Source organism: Stylophora pistillata, chromosome 10, assembly GCF_964205215.1.
Source record: "Stylophora pistillata chromosome 10, jaStyPist1.2, whole genome shotgun sequence".
NCBI lineage: Eukaryota > Metazoa > Cnidaria > Anthozoa > Scleractinia > Pocilloporidae > Stylophora > Stylophora pistillata.
The window spans coordinates 8,380,513-8,405,868 of NC_142528.1; the positions used below are offsets into that span (position 1 = coordinate 8,380,513).

General features: G+C 40.3%; 3 protein-coding genes and 1 pseudogene across 4 annotated transcripts; 2 read left to right on the forward strand and 2 right to left on the reverse strand.

Moving 5' to 3' along the window:
* Positions 1-6: 6 nt before the first annotated feature.
* Positions 7-7,921, forward strand: LOC111334007 (GPI alpha-1,4-mannosyltransferase I, stabilizing subunit). The gene is made up of 6 exons (XM_022939686.2): positions 7-213; positions 708-864; positions 1,502-1,596; positions 1,991-2,115; positions 7,187-7,293; positions 7,619-7,921. Exons 1-6 carry the CDS (start codon positions 71-73, stop codon positions 7,763-7,765), a joined length of 774 nt encoding a protein of 257 aa, XP_022795421.2. The 5' UTR covers positions 7-70; the 3' UTR covers positions 7,766-7,921.
* On the reverse strand, positions 1,661-6,165 carry LOC111334006 (uncharacterized). Its single transcript, XM_022939685.2, has 2 exons — positions 5,939-6,165; positions 1,661-5,371 (listed from the first exon to the last, which is right to left on the reverse strand). Exons 1-2 carry the CDS (start codon positions 5,997-5,999, stop codon positions 3,261-3,263), a joined length of 2,172 nt encoding a protein of 723 aa, XP_022795420.2. The 5' UTR covers positions 6,000-6,165; the 3' UTR covers positions 1,661-3,260.
* An 868-nt stretch (positions 7,922-8,789) lies between the features above and the next one.
* LOC148721671 (uncharacterized) lies at positions 8,790-11,075 on the forward strand. Its single transcript, XM_088736382.1, has 3 exons — positions 8,790-8,950; positions 9,059-9,230; positions 9,879-11,075. The coding sequence occupies exons 1-3, from the start codon at positions 8,948-8,950 to the stop codon at positions 10,631-10,633; spliced, it is 930 nt and encodes a 309-aa protein (XP_088592508.1). The 5' UTR covers positions 8,790-8,947; the 3' UTR covers positions 10,634-11,075.
* A 265-nt stretch (positions 11,076-11,340) lies between these two features.
* Positions 11,341-19,585, reverse strand: LOC111334027 (ATP-binding cassette sub-family C member 4-like; annotated as a pseudogene). Its single transcript, XR_015992568.1, has 7 exons — positions 19,185-19,585; positions 17,644-18,196; positions 16,063-16,442; positions 14,531-15,861; positions 13,607-14,177; positions 13,294-13,430; positions 11,341-12,922 (listed from the first exon to the last, which is right to left on the reverse strand). The product of XR_015992568.1 is annotated as an ATP-binding cassette sub-family C member 4-like (transcript).
* Positions 19,586-25,356: the final 5,771 nt, after the last annotated feature.

Here is a 25,356-nt window from a genome sequence, read left to right on the forward strand (position 1 = left end):
CTTCTCTGCACATTTCCAGGGAATCTCCATCATTTAGTAGCATCGTGTACATATCGGAGTGTTTCGTAGAATGCGTTGGAGAGCTGTTCGAGAAACAAACCTCTTATCCATTTTTTTCATTTTCGTTTTATCTCTTGAATCCTGTTCAACGGGCGAAAAGATCTGCAACCAGGCAGTTGTGGAAAGAACACAGCAAAAGTCAGGCTTTCACAGGTCAGAATTTTCAAAGCTGCCTTTCAGATGTCAAAAGTTGCCGGCTGTGTTTAAAAAGCGAATTAAGCCGATAACCGGCTCAAATGCCAGAATGTTTCCTTTTAAAGGTCAAGGAATTACAAAGAGCAGCATTTCTGTGGCTACGAGTCAGTCTGAATAAGTTTGCACTCCTTCTGTTTTATTTATTTAACTTACACGCTGCAATCATCGTGCTAATTTGTTTCTAAGTTAGACCAATAAAGAATTTTTGTTAGATAACTCGTTCTTTTCCGAATTTATTGATATTCTACAACCCCGCTCCTCACTCAATGGGTTATGAATAAATATACGCTGTAACTAAGCTGAGAAGGCGTAACAATTTGATACATAAGATTTATACTAACAATAAACATGTTATTGTATATATTCCCAAGCTTACAAGCATTATCACACGAAAGCCTTCATTAGTCCTCGCAATAACTAATAACTGTGTGAAAAAATTGTTTGATTTGTAGAGATCTGATTACCTACATTAAATGGGACATCCTAAGCAGTTTTGGTGAGCATTACAATTTGCTAGATTGTCAACTTTTGCTGGTTGAAAAATTTCCAAGTGGTGTTTACATTGATCCTGATCAGATCAAGAATGAAGTGGAGTTTGGTGGCCCTGAGGTTAGGTCACTGTTCACTAATGATACTTAAATTGTATAAAATGACTGATTTTTATTTCATTATCTTTTTCTTTGATAAATGCTTCAATTGTGTGAGGCTGATTAATGCCATCCTTTGTATTTCACAACCTCATTCCCAGGGTCTCTCATCTTCCTGCCCCCTGGAGCGATCCAGGGGGCGGGAAGATGAAAAACCCTGGGAACGAGGTTGTGTATTTCATTGAACAGTTTTATAGGGTATAAATTTATATATGCCATACACTTGATGATGCTTACAGCTTTGTTTTGTTCTGTCTTAGATAGGTTTAGAGATATCTCTCCAAGTGAGCCAGAGGGAGAGTAAAATATTTACCAAGTGTCTTTCTGTCTTTTACTTCATGGGTTTCTGTGGTCTGTTTATGAACATGTTGCTTTGTGTGGCATGATGATAACCCATATATCAGTCATTTGATCTTATGAGGTTCCTTTGAAGAGAAAGCAATCAAGCTTTGTTTTTTGAGAAGGTTTTTGTATTTTCAGGAAAAAACACTCATTGGCATCAATGAAGACATCTTGATCAGAAGACAATATGGAATTAGAATCGTGCTGATTACATGAAACCTTACTTTGAAAGCTATTTTGTGTTTATAATTCATCAGGTATTATTCAAAGAGAGTGTAAATATTGAAGCCCTGGCTCATCATAGCTCTTCAAATGAGATGCTCGTATTTCCTAAGAGTACTATTGACTCAAAGTAAGTTCCCTTACTTTATGTGAAGGCAATTCTGTCATCAATACAATCAAATTTAGCAAGACAGTTTTGAGTTAGAAAGAAATGTACCATGGAGTTTTTATTGCATGCCTGGCTAATTGTCAGTGGATGGGATAAAGCAAAATCCTGTGTTAATTTTTTTTCAGTATATAGACCTAAATTTTATCCCAGTCAGTTGAAATGCAATGAATACTGAAGCAATGTGAGATAAATATCAAATTCGTTTGAGAAATTCATTCTCAGTAATTATTCCAACCATGATATACAACTGTATATTGCGTGCCATATTTCCCCTTATAGACTATACAAAAGTTGTGACCCGGTGATCAATGTTCTCTTGCCACTTTAAAAACAATGTTTTTTTATTTCTGTGTAGAATGGATATTCTGAAAGCAAACATTACCATTCCAATCCATCTGCGATACCATCAGGCTGCTAAAGATGCAAAATTTGCTTCAGTATTACTTCCACCTCCACAAGTCCTTGGAAGATGTCCTAATGGTGTGTAAAACTCTTAAGATGCAAAATACTGTTGGCCTAAAAATGGCCGCAAGTTGACTTCCTTACCCTTTACAACCTTATAGTCATATTTTCCACACTTTTCCATATACATTTCCTGAGATGACAAGGAGAATTTGTTTAAGAATCAAGAACTTCTTTAGTTGGTGATCAATAACTTTTTTTCCCTTGACCTTATTGTGTGATTTGGGGTAATGTTGTAAGAAGAAATAAGACACTAGGCACAGGCCAACAAAATTTAGCTAGAGAATTCTGCGTGGTGGTCAGAGAATTGTCAAATCTCTGGTGCACAACAAACAGCCTTGAAAAGATGCTAAATAAATGATTAGTCATTACGGTTATAATCATCATCCTTCATAATTGCCTATCGTAGGAGGCTGCATAGCAGAGTAGTTAGGGTGCTGGACTTGTAATCCGGTGTTCGTGGTGTAAGTCCTCCCGGTTAGCTCAATTGGTATAGCGCTGGACTATTGTGCGGGAGGTCATGAGTTCAAATCCGGCCGGACCAACACTCAGGGTCTTTAAATAACTGAGAAGAAAGTGCTGCCTTTGTAATAATATCTGCAAATGGTTAGACGTTCTAGTCTTCTCGGATAGGGACGATAAATGGAGGTCCCGTCTCACAAGCCCTTATATGTGATAAAAATTGTGGGACGTTAAAGAACCCACACACTCTTCGAAAAGAGTGGGGCACATAGTGCCCGGTGTTGTGGTCTATCTTTGTGTAGTGTCAACTCTAGGGTGAATTGGGGAGGGAAGGTGAGATCAATACATGGACTGAAGTGGCTGGCTATTGCGCCTGATGAATTCTGACGTCCGATCTCACCTTAACTGATTGTAAAGCGCGACTGATTATCTGTATAGTAGTTTGCGCTATATAAATGTTAAATTGCTGTTGTTGTTGTACACCCTGCCACTCCCTGGATTTGTTCTCAGTTGCCCCTAGTTCAACTCCTCGGCTGCACTCTGTAAATAGCCCACTGGTCTGCCTCCTGCCAGTGGGGATTTTTAAGCTCTTAATTAGTCTACACTGTGGCTGAAAAGCCCCTAAGGGGGAGCTTCAATTAACATATATTAGATTTTTTATTATTATTATTATCTTGTGTGGCAAATCAAAGGCCAATTTGTTACTCTGAACACTTTTGAATGTTTGATAAAAGAAGTTTACTTCCAGGCATTTTCTGCAAAGCTGATGTGAAGGCATCCCTTGCTTTCTTCTTGTCTCCTACTTGATAAAAGCTATAACCGAGAAGTTTGTATCCTGTGATATCATCACACAGGTCACACACCTTCTGATATTCTTCAAAAATAGTCTTTAGTTTTGTAACTTCATCTTCCAGAACTAAACATTTGACCAGAAAATAAAATACAAAGATAAGTGATGGCCCTTCTATTTTCATATGAGTTGAAATTTCTGATTGTAAATCTTCATCAAGCACTTTTTGTTCACTGAATCCAAATTCTGTCATATCACTTTGGATTTCTTCCTGTGCACTTTTGTTGGCTGCGTTCACAACAGTTTCAAGAATTTCTATGGCCTCTTTGTATTTCTTCTGTGACATCAGAATGGTGGCAAATGTGACCTGTGTCCCACAAGAGCTTGAGCTTTGAGATTTCACATCTTCTCGAACAAGTTCCTCTGCCTTCTTCAGATATTCAGCTCTCTTGGAAGATTCCTCAGGATACGTGTAAGAAGCTGCATGGTATGCACAAGCCAGATTTCCCTCAAGCAGCTTGAAGTCAGGATGTTGGTTGGCCATTCCAAGGAGTTCCTGAAGCAAAAGGAGATAAAGCCGGCCATCTTGGATCAGAATTGCAGCTTCATTGAGAAAGTAAACGAGTGGCATTGGTCCAAGGAAATGGTCAAGTGTAGGATAGGAGTCTATTAAAATCTGAACAGCTTTGTTTGGTTTGCCTTGGTTTAAGTATAGCAAACTCATTCTAAAGGAAGTTGTGAAAAAGGCATCAAATGCAGATCTTCTAATGTCTCTGTGGACCTTGAACTTTTCCATGTCTTCCAAGACAAATGCAATATTTTTTCGAAATACAAATGGGATCTCTGTATTGCTAACTGCATTTGTGTCTGTAAACTTCAAAATTGGTGTTATAGGATCTTTCCTGATTTCCAGGAGCCTGGACTCCACTTCTCCCCATTTCTCCTCTGGTACATCATCCACAAGATTATTGCTTGGCATGAAAAAGCTTGGAATGTTTCTTTGTTTGACACAACTTATCAAACTATCAACTAGGTATAGGAAGCATTGTCCAGTATGAGTCTCCCAGGTAGGCTTTGGAATAACCTCACAAGCATGGAACAACACAGTCTTCAAACAGTATGAAGAAATCACCTCTAAATCTTTCAGACAAAGGTGCCGTAGCATTTTGAAATAGATGTAACATTGACGTTGAGCATCAGTTACAGCATTCTGTGCAATTCTTTTCTCCGTAACTGCAAAAGAAATTCTCCATTCTATGTCTGGATTGAGGCTGTGCTTGTGTGCAACTGGTACAACATAGCATCCTTCTGAAACAATTGATTCAATCAAGTCATCTCCAAGCCAGTTTCCTCTCTTTACTCTTTGGACCCATTCAGTTGCCTCTGGAGGCCACTGCTTCACCTGAACTGCATAAACCATGTCAAGTGGAATCCTAACACCATAGGTTTGTATATTGTCAGCATTTAAGACTGTTGAATACTCAACTGATACTGCTGGACCATGAAGACCAATGGATGTTTGGTCATCTTCAGACCTTCCTCTGGTCATCTTCTTGTGTGCTGAGTTCTGAATCCGTTGTCCGCTCAGGTATTTTTTATCATTGTGAGTCACAACATCTTTTAGGTCCTCAGGACTGTGCTGCAGTAGCCTCACTCTGCCATAACCTGGATGAACATCATCAGATTCTAATATGGCTTGGGTATCCACATCTTGGATTGGATCTATCATGGATATCTGGAAATCATTCTCAACAAATAGTACATCTGCATCAACATAAGCGCCAAGATGAGAATCTACTTCATATGACATAGAATAAGGAATACTGAAGCCTTCTGTTGAACTACCAATAGGTATTGCATTATTTATGTGATTCTTTTCGCAAAATGCTTTGAGCTGTGATTCTATGTCGATGTCTCGCTCTAAAGTTACCAGTCGCTTGGGAAGAAGAATGGTGATGATATAAGACAAATGATGTGGGGAGAGGTTAGCTTTCTCATCCCATTCCTTCACTTCAAATGGCACTGCAGATGACAAGTTATGAGAAACGTAAGATTAGTGTGTGATTTGAGGAGACAGAGAACGATCAAGTTTGGTGACGAGGTGAATCTCAATGATGTCTACAGCCGTTTTAAGAAAGGTTACTCTGATAAATCTAGCTGCTTTTCTATACCAAGCGATACGTACTTTGGAAAATGTGTTTTCAATCATCAGAAAGTCACAACAATATCAATTTGCTTTGTAAACACGTTTTTCCGACACTATCCTTGTGGTTTGCTGATAATACGAATGAAATTTTTGGCATCAAACAACACAACTTTCATCAATCTATATTGAAATACCTAATAATGTAACCTATTCATCATTTTCTAGGGTATGGAGTTCCTGTATTCCTTATAACTAAGAAAATTCTAATTCCAACCATTGCGAGCCATGCCACATCCAATGTGTTATCAAGGTCCTCATAAACATTGCATCACCCCAGGGCCTCAGTGAAATTTCGAAGATTGTCTCAGTACCACGTATTGCCTATGACTTGCTTAGAAGCACCTTAGCTCTAGAAACACTTCAAATGATACTTCCAAAGATACCTGATACACAGAGATTATCAGTTTCTGCTCGAACATCTGATATACTGCTTTCCTCAGACATCACACGATCAGGCTTCTTACATTTCTGCCGAAGTATTGTTGTTCATTTGTTAAATATGGAGTATTTGACAAATATGTCAGCTCATATGCCGTCTTAATTAGCTGTATTTCCCATGCTCTAAGCGAGCTCGCACAGAACACAATAACCTTCTTCCGGGTTCCTTGAAAAAGAGAGGACCTTGGGGACGAGTCTGAGTGACGTCACCTTTGATATCAGCCTTGAGCCTCATTGGCTCTCAGTCGAAAACTAGAAGGGAAGGTAACCTTTCTTATTGTGTTAGGGTCTCCTTAGGGAATAAACTCTCTGAAGTTTTATTGAAATCTGATGACTACCTAGACATCACCGAAATTATGCACCAATTAATTAAAATTTGGATAGCTCTGAAACACGCTTGAATTTTAGTTTCTGTGTTATTCACGTTGCCATTTCTGTATCTTAATAATATCTTTAACTGATACCATAATTTCATTTTGCGACAGCTGGTACTGTTTGTAAAATATTTTTCGTCTTTTCCTCTCTTTAAACTTCTGTGTCTCTTCCCCTGCCTCGATTAGGCTCTTCTATGTGTGGGTGGAAGCTAACATGAAATTTTGATTTGTGAATTAATGAAACAAGTTTTGTTGTTGTTGTTGTTGTTGTTGTTTTGTTGCACCGCGTGTTTCCTAAAGCAAAGAAATCACCAATGCAGACTCATACCAACCAAGTCAAGCCACAAGGCGTCGCAAAAGTGTCTCGAAATAATCGACTTCGTGAGTTAAGAGGGATGTGACGAAAAATCACACCTCAAAAAAGCTAAGATGTCTCCCAGAGTAGTGGTTATCAGAGCAACATCGTTTTCTTCATTTTGTTCTCCATCTTCAAAATTGTCAAATAAGTAATTTTGTCAAGGTCATTTTTAAATTATGTGCTTCTAAAAGTCCTATAAACCTTTCAACAAATGAGAACATGCGCAAATCTATTATTGTCTGAGTAACTGTACTTATATCTAGTTGTTCACTCAGTTATCATATCAAAGGGCGATGTCCCGAGCACAAATTTAATTCTCGGGTGTGATATTCATCTAAGGGTTTAGAAGCTGTAAGTTTCGTCCTCTGGAATTGTTTGTTCTCTGCCATGTGAAGCTTTTTTTATCATTCACGTGCCCTTTGAAAATTTTGTTTTATATCTTTCCTTTTTTTGAACTACAGGAGTTGCCTTTCCCACTGATCGCTGTGGAAGTGACCCGGTACAAGCTCCATGTGATGCAAAACTACTGTCAACATGTGACTGGATTGCACTAAAATTAAGGAGCAAGGTATTGTTGCAGGAGATGAGAGGTTTCCTTTACCACATCTGGCCTTTAGTTAATTAAAGGCATCCCACAGCCAGGCACTCTCATACGAAAATACCCCGTTTCATTCGGGTGGAGGGTAAACGGACAGAAGCAGTCTCCCAACCTAGGAATCTCTTGTGACGTTAACCCCTTCAATCGGGCGAGTGCTGAACTAACACAGGCTGTCCCACAGTCTGGTGTTCTCGTGTGGTGCATGAAACTAAAACAAGGAATGATTTAATAAGTTTTTTTTCCCTTTCCATGGTATAGAATACCTGCATTGACTTATTCCCTTCTTTCTTTTTAGGATCAGTCAGAGTCTAGGATGAGCCTTGTTCTACAGGTCCCCATTGGACAAACAGAACACAGTTTGCCTATCATAGCTCTTACTGTTTTCTCGACCATGGCTGGATGTGTTCTGACTCTTTGGAACACCATAGTAACGCCTTTTTAACTGTAAATCTTTACAACTCTATAAAGAACGTATGCTCAAATATCAAGCGGTGTTCAACCTTTGGACATTTTCCCAGCAAAATGTTTCATAAAGATTAGAATTGTAAAATTGAAGTTGCTGAAGAATTTCTTTGAATTAAAGGTTGAGGAAATCTTCGCTTTTGCGTACTAAATTTTTTTTAGTTCAATTCAACTTACTTTCTAATGAATAAATGATCGATGGAAATTAATGAAATCAGTGCAGGTGGCCTTCTATTTTCTCCGTCTTCCCGACACAAATTATAATAACGAATTTGATTGATTCCGAAAAATTTCAGTTTTTTCTTTATCTTCCTAGGTAATTATCGTCAGAATGTTTGTTTCACCTAGCAGAATAAGCGCAATTCGTTTACCGCAGAAACAAACTCTGTGAAAAATCTAGAATACTTAGAACAGCCGTTACTTATAGCGTTGCAACGCTCTGGAAAGTTAGTCCTCTTCGTGCGTCTAAGCATATAACGCAGCGGCCAGAGAACCCCATTAACTTCTGCCGGTTACTCGTTGGTCCATCTGACCTCATGACTAGCCTCTCTTCCTCGTGTCCTTTTGTGCGGTTCTCCTCCAAGTATCCTTTGGGCGGCCTCTCATTTGTCGGCTGTCGTGACTCCATCAGGGTGATGGTGGCATTCGGAACTCATGGCTGATCCGTCTCCAACTGCTTCTCAGGACCCTGCTGGGTGATGGGATCTTGGTTGGAGATGAAGTTGGACCAAAACATGCACAGAGCCGATATCTTGAAGAGCCAAACATTCCTATCCCCAGTTTAACCAATAAGTTAACGGCTTCAAGGAGAGATGGTTCTTGGTCCTTGTAATCAATTTTGATCACGAGTGTGAGATATTTAGTGCGTTTACTATTATTAAGCGTTTTTAAGTAAAATAAAAACTGAAATGAAAAGAAAATCGACAGTTGCTTTTTCGAAAGGTTATAGTGATTACGTCATGCGTAAAAATCCGAACGACTAGCGCGCGCCGAAATATTGCACACGTCATAAAGGCAGAGATCACTTTTCTTGCGCAAGTGTGAAAGTTTATGAGAGCTTGTGCTCCAACTTACAAGTGAACAGATATTGAGTTATTGTAAGAAAAAAAGATTGAAAACTACTTCAGTTGTGTATTGGAGTACATTGCAAACTTCCCCCAAAATGGTAGGTGCAAATTGTTTTTATATATAGTCTTTTTTCCCTTGAAAAGGTTACGCTTCGTGGTGCTTTGTTCAGTCCGTGTGTAGGCTAATCCCGTTTTTCTCATTTTAGGTAAAACTTGACCGAATCATAGGTATTCGGCAAAGAAGAAAGAAAGAACATGAAGAACAATTAAAGCCAAGCGGCTTTAAGCAATTTTTCACCACTGCTCTGAGTGTCCTTACTATGGGTTTTATTTCCAGGAAAAAAGTTAACAAGTTCCGTGTCACTTTTGGAACTCAAGGTAGAAAAATTATATTATGTGCGTGATTACTTCGTTTTACAACTGAAGAATTGGCGTTTTTAAAAGCGCGTTTCATTCGTAGGAGACAGCGATGCATTAAAATGTAAAGAATTGATTTCACTGTGAGAAAATCTATTTTCTTTGTTTATTCTTGTTAAGTTGCTAAGAAACGTGACGTAATAATTGTCGAGATTTCAATTTGGCGAGCTCGTAAAACGCATTACTGATAGATGGAGTTGATTGAGTTTCTCAGAGATAATCGATTGTCCCTGTCTCTAAAACCCCTTGGTTGTCTCCATATCTAATTTCCCCAAGAAAGTGCTTTTTTTCAATTGACATGATCAAAAAGTTTTCGGTTTAGAAGCGTACAGGGGGAAGCGCAAATTTTGCGCGCGAGAACGAGCAAAGTAAGAGCCGGTCGGGAATTTGACGAAGGCCAGCTTTAGAGGGTGGAATGGGTGAAAAGGGGACTAGACTTGCGTGCGTTAACCCCGTTTGGAAGGAAACGTTGGACTTTTTTAATTGGTTTGAAAGATGCGGGCTGTATTAAACGTCTTCAGTTGTTCAGACCAAGAATGCAAATGTACGCACTATAAAAAGATATTGGGGATGAAAACCGTTAACAAGTTATTTTGTACTTATTTTCAGTTTTGGAAAGCGACAAGACACAAAATCAATGCAAACGGGAAGAAGAAGAGGCTTCAAATGCCACCCTCGAATGTGAAGGATCTAATTCCTTTTGGGATGGATTCACGATGTTTAAAAGGTCTCGAGGACCTGCATGCGGAATCCTTAAATCAATCGACCAGGAACTGAGAGAACAGAACGATGCAGCGTCCTTCGAGACAACGAAGAAACTCAACTTTAAGAGGCTGATCATAGAGAATGGATTGTTTGCAGTGAAGGAGTTCTGTCCTGATAACGTTGGTGACGACACTGGTGCTGGGGTTGCTGTTACTGATCGGTTTAAGGATGTTGGTGCCACTGTGGGTGACGGTTTTGCTGCAAAGGTCGATGATACTATGGTTGATTGTGCTCCGGCCGGGTTTGATGATGATGGTGTGGTCGGAGTCGAGGATCAGGGTGCTGCCTTTGATGATCTAAGTGATGATGATCTAAGTGATGATGATCTAAGTGATGATGATCTAAGTGATGATGATCTTAGTGATGATGTTGATGCTTGGAATGATTGGGATGTTTCTTTGTTTAACAAAACTTATCAATCTATCAATTCTGGTTTTGCTGCAAGGGTCGATGATGCTGTGGTTGATTATGTTCCGGTCGGGTTTGACGATGATGATGATGATGATGATGATGATGATGTGGTCGAGGTCGATGATCTGAATGCTTCTTTTGAATTTAATGTTTCCTTGTTTAACACAACTTATCAAACTATCAATTAAGTTAGAAGAAACACTGTCAGGCATGAGTTTCCTTGGTAGGCTGTAAGATAATCTCACACTGAGCATGGATCAACACAGTCTTCAAACGCAGCTGCTGCTTTGGGCCTTTTAATTGGTGTTGGTTGTCTGGCACTTGAAGCTTTATCCTACGAACTTGAGGAATTTGATTTCCAAGTTGAGGAGTTGTTGCAACCTATCATAGACGATCACGATGAAGATGAAGGTTTTCACGAGGACTAGGATACCTTTGAACCAGATGATAACTTAAAATGACTTTCTTTCGTAGTTGATACTGCTGGTCCCTCTTGAATAATGTTTGTCATAGGTTGCCAAACAACGGTTCAATTATTTTAACATTGCTATTTCAAAGACAATTCTATGGCACCTGAGAACAGTTTTAAAAAACATGACCTTTTTGATGTGAAATAAAGGTATTGAAGTATTTTGCTCTCTTTCATGAACTAAAGGGAATTTAATCTTCGAAGACTGTCATGGCGCAGTGGTGAGAGCACTCGCCTCCAACCACTTTGGCCCGGGTTCGATTCCCGGACCTGGTGTCACATGTGGGTGGAGTTTGTTGTTGGTTCTCGTCCTTGCTCCGAGGGTTTTTTTCCGGGTCTTCCTGTTTTCCTCCCTCCGCAAAAACCAACATTCCAAAATCCAATTCGATCTGAAAACAGTGGACGAGAAGAGCCGCCCACTGGAAGTCCATCGCTAAATTATTTATTTATTTATTTATTCGAAAGAAAGCTCGACTGCAGAATTTTTGCAAAAGTCTGCGTTTGATATATTTAAACGGCATACAGGAAAGGAAAAAGGGTAAAATACATCAAATCGAAACTTACTCGAAAACGTGAATGGGAGGGGAGGACTTTTACTGGGTTTGACCCGCTTCACTTTGATTTTCGTATCCGGAGAGAATTTATTAAATGTTGGAAGCAACTTCGAAAAAGCTACCGATTTGTCTGCAAAAACATTTTCCTTGAACCGGTTTTCCTTACCCACCAAACAGGGGTCTTTTTTCTTCGATTACAAGCGGGCAGGAGAAAACGCAGGGCGAGCTTGACACGTAAGAAATGCGCCCTACCCCCTACTACACTTTAATTAGGGTAAGGCTGACCCCCATCTTTTAGAGCGGAAAATTATTGCAAGCCCAGTAAGAAACTGGTTTGGAAAAATTTGTAGTGTTTAGTCTGGATCGCTTTCTCGCAGACATTCAGAAGAAGATTTTGGACATTTTTCTTCCTTTCCTGTATCACCTTTCGAAACACTCGACCGAAAATTTTCATAAAATCCCTCTCAGTTCCCCTTGTTTAAAATTGTATACACCGTGGCAGTATTCAATACTTCGCTTTTGATTAAACAAAAGCACACACGATAAAAGCAAAAACTACTAATCATAACTGACTGGAATCAGTTATAAAACGCTTTAGTTTTTATGTACCAAAGGTCCCAGACTCGACCACCTCTCCCTCCTTGAAAACAAGAACTTTGTCACAGTGTCGGATGGTGTTCAGACGGTGAGCTATAGTTATTACCGTGGAGTGCTTCAGTTTCTCTCGCACCACTCTCCAGATTGTTTCTTCTGTGCCTGGATCCACGTGTGCTGTGGGTTCATCCAAGATGACGATCTTGTTTTTCTGCAACAGAACACGAGCCAAACAAATCAACTGCCGTTCTCCTACGCTGACATTTGCTCCATTTTCCAATAATTCGTAATCCAATTGTCCCTCGAGACTTTGTACGAAATCTTTCAGTTGCACATCCTCCAAGACCCGCCACAGATCTGCATCATGGAAGCGCTGCACAGTATCCAGGTTTTTCCTCAAGGATCCACTGAAAAGCACCGGAGTTTGGCTAAGAGAGGATATACATCCTCGAGCTGCTCGGAGATTAATATTCTTTATCTGAATTCCGTCCACCAAAATCTCTCCGCCAGGGTCGGGCATGCGCAGTAGAGCTGCTACAAAAGATGATTTGCCGGCGCCCGTGCGGCCTGCAACACCAATGTTTGAGCCTCCTTTGATGTTAAGATTGATGTTCTTCAGTGCTTGAGGTCCCCCGGGTAATACGTCATTGACACATCGCGAAATATAATATTTCCTTCGTGTGGCCAGTGCTCCGGGGGACGTCGTTCCACTTGGTATCCAGGCTCAGAGTCAAGCTTGGTGTAGGTCATAACTCGTTCAACTGACGTCATAAAATTCTCGACATCTGATGATTTTCTGACAGCGTATTGCGTCAGGGCCACTGTTTGAATGAGGTAAGCAAGGGAAAGCCCAGCGGAAGCTGATTAGAAGAGAAAAAAGGATAATAAAACTTTAAATGAACTGTTCATTTCCTGTAGATCACGCAAAAAACTTTAACGGTAAAACCTTCTCACTACTTGATACGAAACAGCATGTCGCGGATACTTGTTGCCGCGACACTACTCCTGTGACAGGCTGTATTACTTTATCAAACATTTTCAAATATCAAAGTGGTTTTAATTCGTCCTTATATGAAGACAGTAATGAAATGGGCTACAATGACTTGTTTTGGACGAACTCCCACTACAAACGGAAAGATTCTCTGCACAATCTTATCACATGGAATATTACAGCTTTTGGGTGTGCATGAGCGCGGAACGGCGCAATTACTTTGGTTGGAACTCCACATACCGGCATCTTGAGATACTAAAACTGCCACTAGGACCACTAAGCCAATTAGAAGAGAAATGATTGCATCTAGACGTACACCAAACCATCTGCCACTCGCCGTCACCATGATGAATGACTGGTTATGAGTGTCTTGGTAGCTGTCCATAGGAAAAGAAAATGAATTAACGTAAATCATCTCGAGTTCAATAATTAAGTCTGCACTGCAAGAGTTGTACAAAGGGTGCACTAAGAGCAGTTTGCGTTTCGGGGCTGAATTGAGCTTGAAATTAAAGTTTTACCTTCCAAGCTCACTTGGAAAGTTGCACCAATTTACCTGTAAAATTTGTCGATAAAATCTCTCTGTCTACCTCTTGTTCGAATCGTGTCTAGTCCATCAAGAGTCTCTGATATGTGAGAGAAGACTGGGCTTCGACATATTGATTCCAATCTTTTTAGTTCTCTGGAACTCTTCAAGTAAAATCTCGCGAAATAAAGAATCATAGCTGTCACTGGAATGGTGACAAACAAAAGCCAAGGGTTCGCAGCAGAAGGCACTATAATCGATGAGAGCAACAACAAAGCCAGCTGAATTGTAGATAGAAACTGTAGCGGTAATAACTCATCCATGCAACCCACATCGTTAGAGAATCGATTTAGGATTCTACCCGCGGGATTTGAGTCGAAGAAAAGAACCGGTGCTTTTAAAAGAGCCACAACCATTTTGTCGTGAAGACGCTCAGAGCATCTTAGACAAACCAAAAAGAAAATGTAGGCCCTGACGATGCCTAATATGAAGGAAGCAGCGACCAAACAGCTATAGATAGTAAGATTTTTCTCGTCTTTCTGTTCTGGTGGATGTTTCGTAGTCAGAAAGGACAACCATACGTCAGGGACAACCATCGATGCTGAAAAAGAACGGAAATACAATAGCGAATGAATTAAATTCTAAATTCTAAATATGCTTATCGGTCTAAGTCAGGTGACATAGAGAATTTCCATAACAGGATAAGAACGCATGATCTTCCCTCTTTTAAAGTAGCGGACTGGTTGTTAGTCCGTATTAACACGTAAATTCTGTCACCCCTTGCACATTCCGGGTTCCTCTCGCTGCTCCAAAACAAGAAGCAACTGGGTTGGAGTTTCTGAATTGGTTGGTCGTTCGCTCGCTGCCCCCAAGAGAGAACGTTACTTGACGACACCAAACAATGGCTACGAAGGAGACTAATTAAGTCTTTGCTGCTTCAATTACTCTGCTCACCTTGTGTAATGAAAAACAGGAAAATCATTCCAATAATGAACAAGGAGTGAATACCACTTCTGAAGTAGCCCCAGTAAAGCTTACTTGACACCGTTCCGATTGCCCGATCTTCAACAGATATTTTCATATCAGTGCAATCAGAAGTTAGGGGCATCAAACCGCCGCGTATTTCTTCATCCTCCCTTGCGGCGACCATGTCGTTAGACTTGATATCTGTCGAAGTATTCTTGTAAAGTGGGTCGATTGTGGAATCCAAAATGCCTTTCTCTTTAAGCTCCTCGACCGTTCCCTTTCCCAGAACGCATCCTTTGTGCAGCATAATCACTTGGTCGGCATCTTTCATGTGTTGCTCTTGATGAGAAGTTAACAGTCGGGTTTTCTCACCAAGCAAAGACTTGATACACTTTTCAAAGATATGCCCACCAACTTTGTAGTCCACCGCACTCAGAGGGTCGTCCAACAAATAAAGGTCTGCATCCACGTACACTGCACGTGCTAAGCTTACTCTTGCACGCTGGCCACCACTCAGAACGGCACCGCGCTCACCAACAACTGTTTGGTCGCCCTTCGGAAACTGCTGAAAATCTTCTGTGAGTGCACACGCCTCGATTATTCTGGTGTATCTTGGTTCATCGTACGACTCTCCAAATAAAATATTTTCTTTTAAGGTTCCAGAAAACACCCAGGCTATTTGCGGCGCATACACAAAGGTTCCTTGACGGCTTATTGTTCCGCTTATGTCTGAAATCTCGCCAGCGATCGCTGAGAGGAGAGTTGATTTACCGCTGCCCACTGGTCCAGTGACAACCGTCAAGCTTCCTGATGGAGCATTGAATTCCACGTCTTGAAGAATATATCCATCTTTTCTCGCTGTTTCCTTGAAGTTTAAATTCGACACACATAATGTTCCTGGCCTAGAAGAGTTTATCCACTGATCAGTAAGGGATTTTTCACCTGCTATTTGCAACTGATTCATAGATGTAGAATCGTTTTGTATCTTGGCCGACTTTCTCTCCAGAACTTTACCTTTGTATTCTATACAGTGATCCTTAGAGATGGAAAATAAATCTTCTGAAATAAGAAAATCTTCTATTCTTCCGAGTGATGCAAATGATTCACGTGTCTCCACCACACCATACGCAATGCCGAGGCAAAAGTTAAGTCTTAGTAAGTTAGTAAACATTAGGAGCATAAAAACATTGACTGGTGTTAGGGGTTGACCATCTAGTACCAGCGAGACAACAGACAGAAGGATTGGAATTGAAGTGTACTCCAAGGCAGCCAAACTTGAGAGAATGGCACTTTTCTTACGGATGATGTTGATTTCTCGTCTGCAATGAACACAAAGCATTTTTGTTATCACTTTCGGACAAACTGAGGGAAACGAAGACAAACTGTGCACTCCCTGATTGGTTAGATACGTATCGATTATTATACCCCTAATAATATACATGAAAAATTTTCTCTGTTCTGATTGGTTAAGATGAATGCAGTTTTCAGTTAATTCAGTGCAAAGAAAGAAAGAAACCTACTTTCGTGTATTTTTTATTTTTTCTCTGAATGCATCCTCCCAAGCACGTGCTTTGACAGCACGTATCCCAGAAACCATTTGGGTCGTTAAGGAAATTCGCCGATCAGACTCCGCTGCTGAACTCAGACGTAGTGCAGCATAGACAGAAGACATCTCTGCGTAATACGGCAAAAGAAGACAGAGAAATATCTCTCCCATAAGAGCCTGCCAGCCAATCAGATACGTGATTAGAAACGTTGCAGACACGATTTGAAGTATGCTTGAACTTATTGTGAAAATCCATTTAGGTGCTGTCTCCATCCGCTGAACATCATTTGACAAGAGGTCGATCACACGCCCGGCTGAAACCTTTGACAATGTGCTCTTGCTGAGCAGTAAGATCTGAGGATAAAACAATATCAATACCAGAGTCAAGATGGCCTCCCCCTCTTTTGAAGTCAGTGTAGGGTGCATTTAGCTTGACTACTCTGAAAGGTAAACCCACGTTTATTGCAACAGGAAACTAGAATCATGAACTACTATTCGCCGAAGTAGAGGATATTTAACAAGTTGCAAAGTGGCGAGGTAATGACCCACCACTGGCCAACGACACTGAGGTGTATACCTACTTTAGTAAATGCTAAAACAGTGAGATAATATAGCACAAAAAGATGATTCTAACTCATTTAGTCCTGCAACGATTACGATATTCTCGGGCGAAAATCCCGCGCGAGTTGCTCGCAGGTGAATAGGGATATTCGGAGTTTGAGTAGCCAATCAGGGCACGTCCTCAACCCTATCCACTGTTTAAGTATATACTAAAGATGATTAGTGTATAAAACACATGTAGGCTGATTGGCTAGTTCATTGAATGCAACAAGGAGCTACAGGAGCCCATCAACAGGAGCCTCTAATTCCTCCAGTTTCTTGAGTCGACCCTTTCCCGAGTAGCTTTATTTTTAGAACGGCTTTTTTCCCGCCAAATGGGGGAATGTGACGTAAAACAACATCAAGCTCCGTTTTGATTGGGTCTTTGAACTTTGTGCGTGGGAAACCTCCCCTGGGAGCCTTTCTATAAATATAACTACTCGGGAAAGGGTTGATTCCAAGGCTTAGTATAGGAGATAAAGGCTCCTGTTGATGGGCTCCTGGGAGCTAACAAGAACAACCACCTAGTTAGCCACGTTGGTAGGACACCGACTGCTATCCCCGGGATCGAGGTTTCAAGCCTCGGATCGAACCAGCTCTCACGCTTCCAAGACAGAGGATTAGCTAGAGGAGTCTTGGGGTGACCATACAAATCTAAGAATTTAGGTTTGCGAAAACGTATGAATTCAGAGAGCCTATAGCTTGGGCACAAATATTTCCAATGGTGGCTATTTCTTTTTACCATGTAAATACTAGCCCGCGTATAACACCCAACCCTCTCCTGGCTCGTCCCAATCTTCTTCAAAGCGGCGGCAACTGACACAGGTAGGTGCAGCGGAATGGGAAAAAGCGATAAAACTTTTCCTCTTTCCCATCACCCCTTTCTTCATTAGGTAGGCGCCGCGCATATTATAAAGAAGGTTGGGGACGAGTCAGCTACCCCACTTGAGCTCACCTTTTTGTAAACTAGACCTTTTAATGCGGTACTCAGTCTGATGCCCATTATTTCACTCGCATAAGCGTCATGTTGCATGCCGAGGCTCCCTACCAAAGTGTTTACAGCCATTGCAGTTGCTAACACGCAACCATGAAGGATGTTATTCTGATGCATTTCGCCTGGTGACATTAACGTGAAAATCGAGTATCCAATTAACAATGGTGAAAGTATGGAGCCGATTACGTACAAGACACAACAGCAGGCAACAAACGCAGCCTCAATTGGGGAAAACATCTTCACGACACTTTTCCACAACTTTGGTCTTCTCTCCTTTTTCATAGAATTAGCTATTTCTTCTCTCCAATTTTTGTCAAGACGTTCTGTGGCTGACAGTGAGGTGTTCTCGTTTGAGAGTGGTACGAAATCACCTTCTTCTAGGGCTCGCTTACTGCCTGTCTTCATGACATTGTTCATCCATTGTAGTAGAAGGACAGAAACAAAACCAGCTTTCTCAGCAAATTCATTGGTAGAGGAGATCTTAGTGTAACCATTTGGCGCCATGATTCTAAATCTCCGGTCGAAAAACACAGTCAATATTATCATCTCTCACCGGTTCACATTTTGCTACTGTATTATTACAATTTGACAAAAGAGATGAACAAAATTGCACTTTTAATGAAAATAGAATGAGAGAGATCACGATAAATTATTTGATTCCTCGTAAAGAAATCTGAATTTTTGGGCCCGCTCTTGTAGTAAAAGCTAATAAAATCCTTTTTTTATTTCATTACCAAGCTTAAGGTATTGCCGGTTCTAGAAGTATGAAAGATGCTTGTAACAACCCCGAAATTTAGGGGTTCAATTGCTTGCCGGAGACTTTCTAGTTCCCAGTCCTATGAACGGATAACACATTTCTTCATTCTAACGTTGTTAATACTCTTACGAGGACTCATAAATTCCTCTATCCTGGATGCTTGGCGAAACGTAGAAATTTTGTCTTTATTTTACAACCGAACTGATTATTTCAATTTGTATCATCCCTAAAATTCATAATTATTACTTTTAGTCTTCTTCGCTCCGCAGTTCTTTGGCCGAACCTTCGTCACGCTGATGTCGTGTTGCCCGACGAGCTCAACGAACACTTTTTTCCCGAGACTTGCCAATGTCTACGGTTTTTTTTTTCTTCCTCTTTTTCCCTGGCAGTAGGCTGGATATTTATGATTAGTTAAATGTCCTAGTTATGTTGTGAAACGGAAAGCAATAGTAATTTCACCTGAACTTTCAGTGAGAGTGTTAACCAAAATGCCCGCCAAAACTATTGATCCATTGCTAAATTAACCAATTTTGTCCTAAGAAAATTAGAAAGTCCAAAGAAGTCAATGGACGCAATTTCTTTTTCATTTTTCCTTGGAAGAAAGCAGGGGGGGGGCTGGAACTGGAAACTTGCCAAGATTGTTACCCATTGAGTCATTTATTTTTTCTGCTCGTTGAAATGGACTTGTTCCGGCGCAAAGAAAGTTGAAAATTTAAGAATTTATGAAGAGATTTTATACACTTACCGGCTAATTTTGTTATATTTCTCTCGAGACAAGTTGTAATGGGTGAACTTGTGACGGCGAGAGATTTCCGGCTAATTTCGTTATATTTCTCCGAAGAGAACTTGTCATGGATGAATTTGTAACGGCGAGAAAACTCCGTAAACCAGTAAAACGCCAGCAAGTAATGCTGATCACTAAAGTAACCACGCACCCCCAACTCCCTTTTCATAAAGCCCGATTAGCATAAGTACTTCTTTTTACGGACGACTGCATTTAGTTCTTCAGTACGGGTTGTCAGATGATTTCGAGCGCAATTTGAAATAATTAAGCTCACCACCTTTTTTTTTTTTTTTTTTTCGAAGACCAATGAATAGTCTTGAGAACAAAATTAAACTGGGCTTATTCATATCAAATCATACAGGGGAAATCATGTGATTACCTAGTACAAAGACACAATAAAAAGTTTTAGCGGGTTTTTCATAATTATGCAAAAAAGACGCGCGCGATAAATCATTCAACTTGCTATGCCATTGAGAGCTCGGTCACGGCGACGGCTTTCAATGAAAACAACGATTTTCTACAGATTTTTTCTCAACTTTTAAACTGGCAAAAAAAAATTAAAGCCTGGATATAGTCTGTTACTTTTTGAATAATGTATTAACTGTTAGCACTAACTATTGCGTCAGAGACATTGTTTGGACGACGTACGCAAGAGAAAGTCCAGCGGAAGCTTTTTTTAAAAAAAATACTAATAAAAAAAAACAAATGAACAAACAGAGTATTATAACTGAAAGGTTGCCGTTTTTCTCAGGGTGTAAAATCAATGTTTATTATTGATCTCTCTACGCTCCCATCGCAACACTGTAAATCCTCTTCAGGCGATGACGTCAAATAAGAACACGTCGATTATTTTAGCATGATGGTTCGCGGCTATTAAAGAGCTTTGGCACAATGTAATGGTGCTTTAAATCTTTATTATATTACCCCTTATGATGCACGGCAGAAATTTGAATAACGATAAAGCAAAACAGCTTTTGCTTGTGACGAAAGGTCATGAAAAGGCGTCACTAAAGTCATGCGTAAAAATTATGTTTTGCTGATCTGTTTTGAAAGTCTATTTCAGTTGCACAAATAACAAAGCGTATGGTTGGCCGAAAAATAATATCAAGGTTGTCGCCAGGCTGTAAAGTTTGTCAATGTAAAGTTGAAATAAATGTTGTATCTTACCTGTTCTTGTGGTTTTAGTTGATCCTTTCATTAATCTTTCGTGTCCAAGCAATGAAAGTAGATCACGAAAGCCGGTGCATACAGCGATGCAAAGAAACCTTTATCAATCTAGTCTTTCTGGACTTCATAAAGGTGGGCGATATGTTCGATAATGTTTCCAAAGGGATCGTTTCCGTAGTGAGATAGAATAAATATATGAAAATCATATATTTTGAACTGCGGTATTTGATACGTATGATGGACGATCCTCGCAGTAGATAGCGCTATTTGAATTTCGCTATTTTGAATTTCGCTATTGCTCAAATAGCGCTATCTACTGCGAGGATCGTCCATCATACATTTCCGTAGTGTTGACGCCACACATAGGTGGTTTGCAACCAATCTCTTAGAGACACAGGTAACAATGGTGAAAGGTACAAATGCTGGTGGACGAACAAAAGAAGCTAATGAGATATCTATTGTTTACGTCCACCAACATGGCTGCAATGACGTAACGTGCAAACCACCCACAATCTTGTAGGTAGCCATGGAAAAGTTCTTTGGATGTTCCTGTTCGGGGCAAACCTCGCTTGATTCCCCACCATGTATTTTCGATGCCCTGCGTGTGGGCACCAGTGTCTCAATGAAGTTTAGGCTGTGGTTTACTTTGAGATGATCATAGCCCTCGTCATTTAGGCGATTGTGAGCTCTCCTTATTGAAGTCACTCATCACGCGTGTCCCCGGCAATAATTGAGCTCGTATGATGGGCAATAGTGTATCTTTGTCCTTACGCTCTACCAGTACAAGGAAGCAGTCCTTGGTTTCTCGGCAAATGCCACCGAATACCCACTTTCCTTCGATAGCGAGGCCTTGGTGATACTTCTTCTTGCCAAATTTGGACCCATTAATACAAAGAGGGATGAATAAATTTTATTTTTCATGTGGTATTTGGCCAATCGTAGAGAAGAAGAGATGCATTCTTTTGGGCATTATAGCAATGCTCATATTGTTATGAAAATTTTTTCAGCGAAAGGTAGAACAAACAGTAATAACTGATTTGTGCAGCATAGTGGTTGAAGCAATGGTCTGGTAATAACGCATTGACTAAAGAGCAACGGTTCGGGCTCAGCAGGGCTGCTAAGAAGGTAAAAAAGAAAAAAAGGAAGAAAAATTAGTAGGAATAAAGGGGAGAAAGGAGAAGAACGTGAGACAAAAATAGAGAAAAATAAGCCACTCTCAATCAATTTCTCTTTTATTAAAGCAGTAAGTACTTATTAGTAATGTATATATGCTACACCCTTGGGAATAAGTTATTGTCTTGAAAAACAATGACGCACATACATAATTAATGAATGGAATGCATAATTAATGTATAAGGTTATATGGAAATTTTTCCAAATGAACTTTACTTTCAATTCAAGCAGCAAAATTTGAAATTGATTATTAGAGCAACATCGTTTCCTTCATTTTGTTCTCCATCTTCAAAATTGTCAAATAAGCAATTTGTTAAGGTCATTTTTAAATTATGTGCATCTAAAAGTCCTATAAACCTTTCAACAAGTGAGAACATGCGCAAATCTATTATCGTCTGAGTAACCGTACTTATATCTAGTTGTTCACTCAGTTATCATATCACAGGGCGATATACCGAGGACAAATTTAGTGGTCGGGTGAGATATCATCTAAGGGTTTAGAAGCTGAAAGTTTCGTCCTTTGGAATTGTTTGTTCTGTCATGTGAAGCTTTTTTTTATCATTCATGTGCCCTTTGAAATTTTTGTTTTATATCTTTCCTTTTTTGAACTACAGGAGTTGCCTTTCCTACCGATCGCTGTGGAAGTGACCCGGTACAAGTTCATGTGATGCAAAACGACTCTCAACATGTCAATGGATTACACTAAAATCAAGGGGCAAGGTATTGTTGCAGGAGATGAGAGGTTCCCTTTACCACATCTGGCCTTTAGTGAATTAAAGGCATCCCACAGCCAGGCACTCTCATACGAAAATACCCCGTTTCAGTCGGGTGGGGGGTGCACGGACAGAAGCAGTCCCCCAACCTAGGAATCTCTTGCGACGTGAACCCCTTCAATCGGGCGAGGGCTGAACTAACACAGGCTGTCCCACAGTCTGGTGTTCTCGTGTGGTGCATGAAACTAAAACAAGGAATGATTTAATAAGTTTTTTTTCCCTTCCCATGGTATAGAATACCTGCATTGACTTCTTCCCTTCTTTCTTTTCAGGATCAGTCACAGTCTAGAATAAGCCTTGTTCTACAGGTCCCCATTGGGCAAACTGAACACAGTTTGCCTACCATAGCTCTTACTGTTTTCTCGACCACGGCTGGATGTGTTCTGACTCTTTGGAACGCCAAAGTAACGCCTTTTTAACAGTAAATCTTTACAACTCTATAAAGAACGTATGCTCAAATATCAAGCGGTGTTCAATCTTTGGACATTTTCCCAGCAAAATGTTTGATAAAGATTAGAATTGTAAAATTGAAATTGCTGACCAATTTCTTTGAATTAAAGGTTGAGGAAATCTTCGCTTTTCCGCACTAAATTCTTTTGAGTTCAATTCAACTTACTTTCTAATGAATAAATGATCGATGGAAATTAATGAAATCAGTGCAGGTGGCCTTCTATTTTCTCCGTCTTGCCGACACAAATTATAATAACGAATTTGATTGATTCCGAAAAATTTCAGTTTTTTCTTTATCTTCCTAAGTAATTATCGTCAAAATGTTTGTTTCACCTAGCAGAATATGCGCAATTCGTTTACCGCAGAAACAAACTCTGTGAAAAATCCAGAATATTTAGAACAGCCGTTACTTATAGCGTTGCAACGCTCTGGAAAGTTAGTTAGTCCTCTTCGTGCGTCTAAGCATATAACGCAGCAGCCAGAGAACCCCACTAACTTCTGTCGGTTACTCGTCGGTCCATCTGTCCCCGTGACTAGCCTCTGTTCCTCGTGTCCTTTTGTGCGGTTCTCCTCCAAGTATCCTTTGGGCGGCCTCTCATTTGTCGGCTGTCGTGAATCCATCAGGGTGATGGTGGCATTCGGAACTCATGGCTGATCCGTCTCCAGCTACTGCTCATGACCTGCTGGGTGATGGGATCTTGGTTGGAGATGAAGTTAGACCAAAAGATGCACAGAGCCGATATCTTGAAGAGCCAAAAATTCCTATCCCCAGTTTAACCAATAAGTTAACGGCTTCAGGGAGAGATGGTTCTTGGTCCTTGTAATCAATTTTGATCACGAGTGTGAGATATTTAGTGCGTTTACTATTATTAAGCGTTTTTAAGTAAAATAAAACTGAATTGAAAAGAAAATCGACAGTTGCTTTTTCGCAAGGTTATAGTGATTACGTCATGCGTAAAAATCCGAACGACTAGCGCGCGCCGAAATATTGCACACGTCATAAAGGCAGAGATCACTTTTCTTGCGCAAGTGTGAAAGTTTATAAGAGCTTGTGCTCCAACTTAAAAGTGAACAGATATTGAGTTCTTGTAAGAAAAAAAGATTGAAAACTACTTCAGTTGTGTATTGGAGTACATTGCAAACTTCCCCCAAAATGGTAGGTGTGAATTGTTTTTATATATAGTCTTTTTTCCCTTGAAAAGGTTACGCTTCGTGGTGCTTTGTTCAGTCCGTGTGTAGGCTAATCTCGTTTTTCTCATTTTAGGTAAAACTTGACCGAATCATAGGTATTCGGCAAAGAAGAAAGAAAGAACATGAAGAACAATTAAAGCCAAGCGGCTTTAAGCAATTTTTCACCACTGCCCTGAGTGTCCTTACTGTGGGTTTTATTTCCAGGAAAAAAATTAACAAGTTCCCTGTCACTTTTGGAACTCAAGGTAGAAAATTTATTTTATGTGCGTGATTACTTCGTTTTACAACTGAAGAATTGGCGTTTTTAAAAGCGCGTTTCATTCGTAGGAGACAGCGATGCATTAAAATGTAAAGAATTGATTTCACTGTGAGAAAATCTATTTTCTTTGTTTATTCTTGTTAAGTTGCTAAGAAACGTGACGTAATAATTGTCGAGATTTCAATTTGGCGAGCTCGTAAAACGCATCACTGATAGATGGAGTTGATTGAGTTTCTGGGAGATAATCGATTGTCCCTGTCTCTAAAACCCCTTGGTTGTCTCCATATCTAATTTCCCCAGGAAAGTGCTTTTTTCTATTGAAATGATCAAAAAGTTTTCGGTTTAGAAGCGCACAGGAGGAAGCGCAAATTTTGCGCGCGAGAACGAGCGAAATAAGAGCCGGTCGGGAATTTGACGAAGGCCAGCTTTAGAGGGTGGAATGGGTGAAAAGGGGACTAGACTTGCGTGCGTTCACCCCGTTTGGAAGGAAACATTGGACTTTTTTAATTGGTTTGAAAGATGCGCGCTGTATTAAACGTCTTCAGTTGTTCAGACCAAGAATGCAAATGTACGCACTATAAAAAAGATATTGGGGATGAAAACCGTTAACAAGTTAGTTTGTAATTATTTTCAGTTTTGGAAAGCGACAAGACACAAAATGAATGCAAACGGGAAGAAGAAGAGGCTTCAAATGCCACCCTGGAATGTGAAGGATCTAATTCCTTTTGGGATGGATTCGCGATGTTTAAAAGGTCTCGAGGACCTACAGGCGGAATCCTTAAATCAATCAACCAGGAACTGAGAGAACAGAACGATGCAGCGTCCTTCGAGACAACGAAGAAACTCAACTTTAAGAGGTTGATCATAGAGAATGGATTGTTTGCAGTGAAGGAGCTCTGTCCTGATAACGTTGGTGACGACACTGGTGCTGGGGTTGCTGTTACTGATCGGTTTAAGGATGCTGGTGCCACTGTGGGTGACGGTTTTGCTGCAAAGGTCGATGATACTATGGCTGATTGTGCTCCGGCAGGGTTTGATGATGATGGTGTGGTCGGAGTCGAGGATCAGGGTGCTGCCTTTGATGATCTAAGTGATGATGATTTAAGTGATGATGATCTAA

Bases quoted from the DNA above. Each gene is read 5' to 3' on its own strand.
- LOC111334007 (XM_022939686.2), top strand. From the start codon at position 71: ATGCGTTGGAGAGCTGTTCGAGAAACAAACCTCTTATCCATTTTTTTC. The intron at 2,116-7,186 runs GTGTGTAAAACT...TTTGAACTACAG, and splicing joins CCTTGGAAGATGTCCTAATG to GAGTTGCCTTTCCCACTGAT. The intron at 7,294-7,618 runs GTATTGTTGCAG...CTTTCTTTTTAG, and splicing joins CACTAAAATTAAGGAGCAAG to GATCAGTCAGAGTCTAGGAT.
- LOC111334006 (XM_022939685.2), bottom strand. From the start codon at position 5,999: ATGTCTGAGGAAAGCAGTATATCAGATGTTCGAGCAGAAACTGATAAT. The intron at 5,372-5,938 runs GTATCTTTGGAA...TGTCATCTGCAG, and splicing joins TGATAATCTCTGTGTATCAG to TGCCATTTGAAGTGAAGGAA.
- LOC148721671 (XM_088736382.1), top strand. The intron at 9,231-9,878 runs GTAGAAAAATTA...ACTTATTTTCAG, and splicing joins TGTCACTTTTGGAACTCAAG to TTTTGGAAAGCGACAAGACA.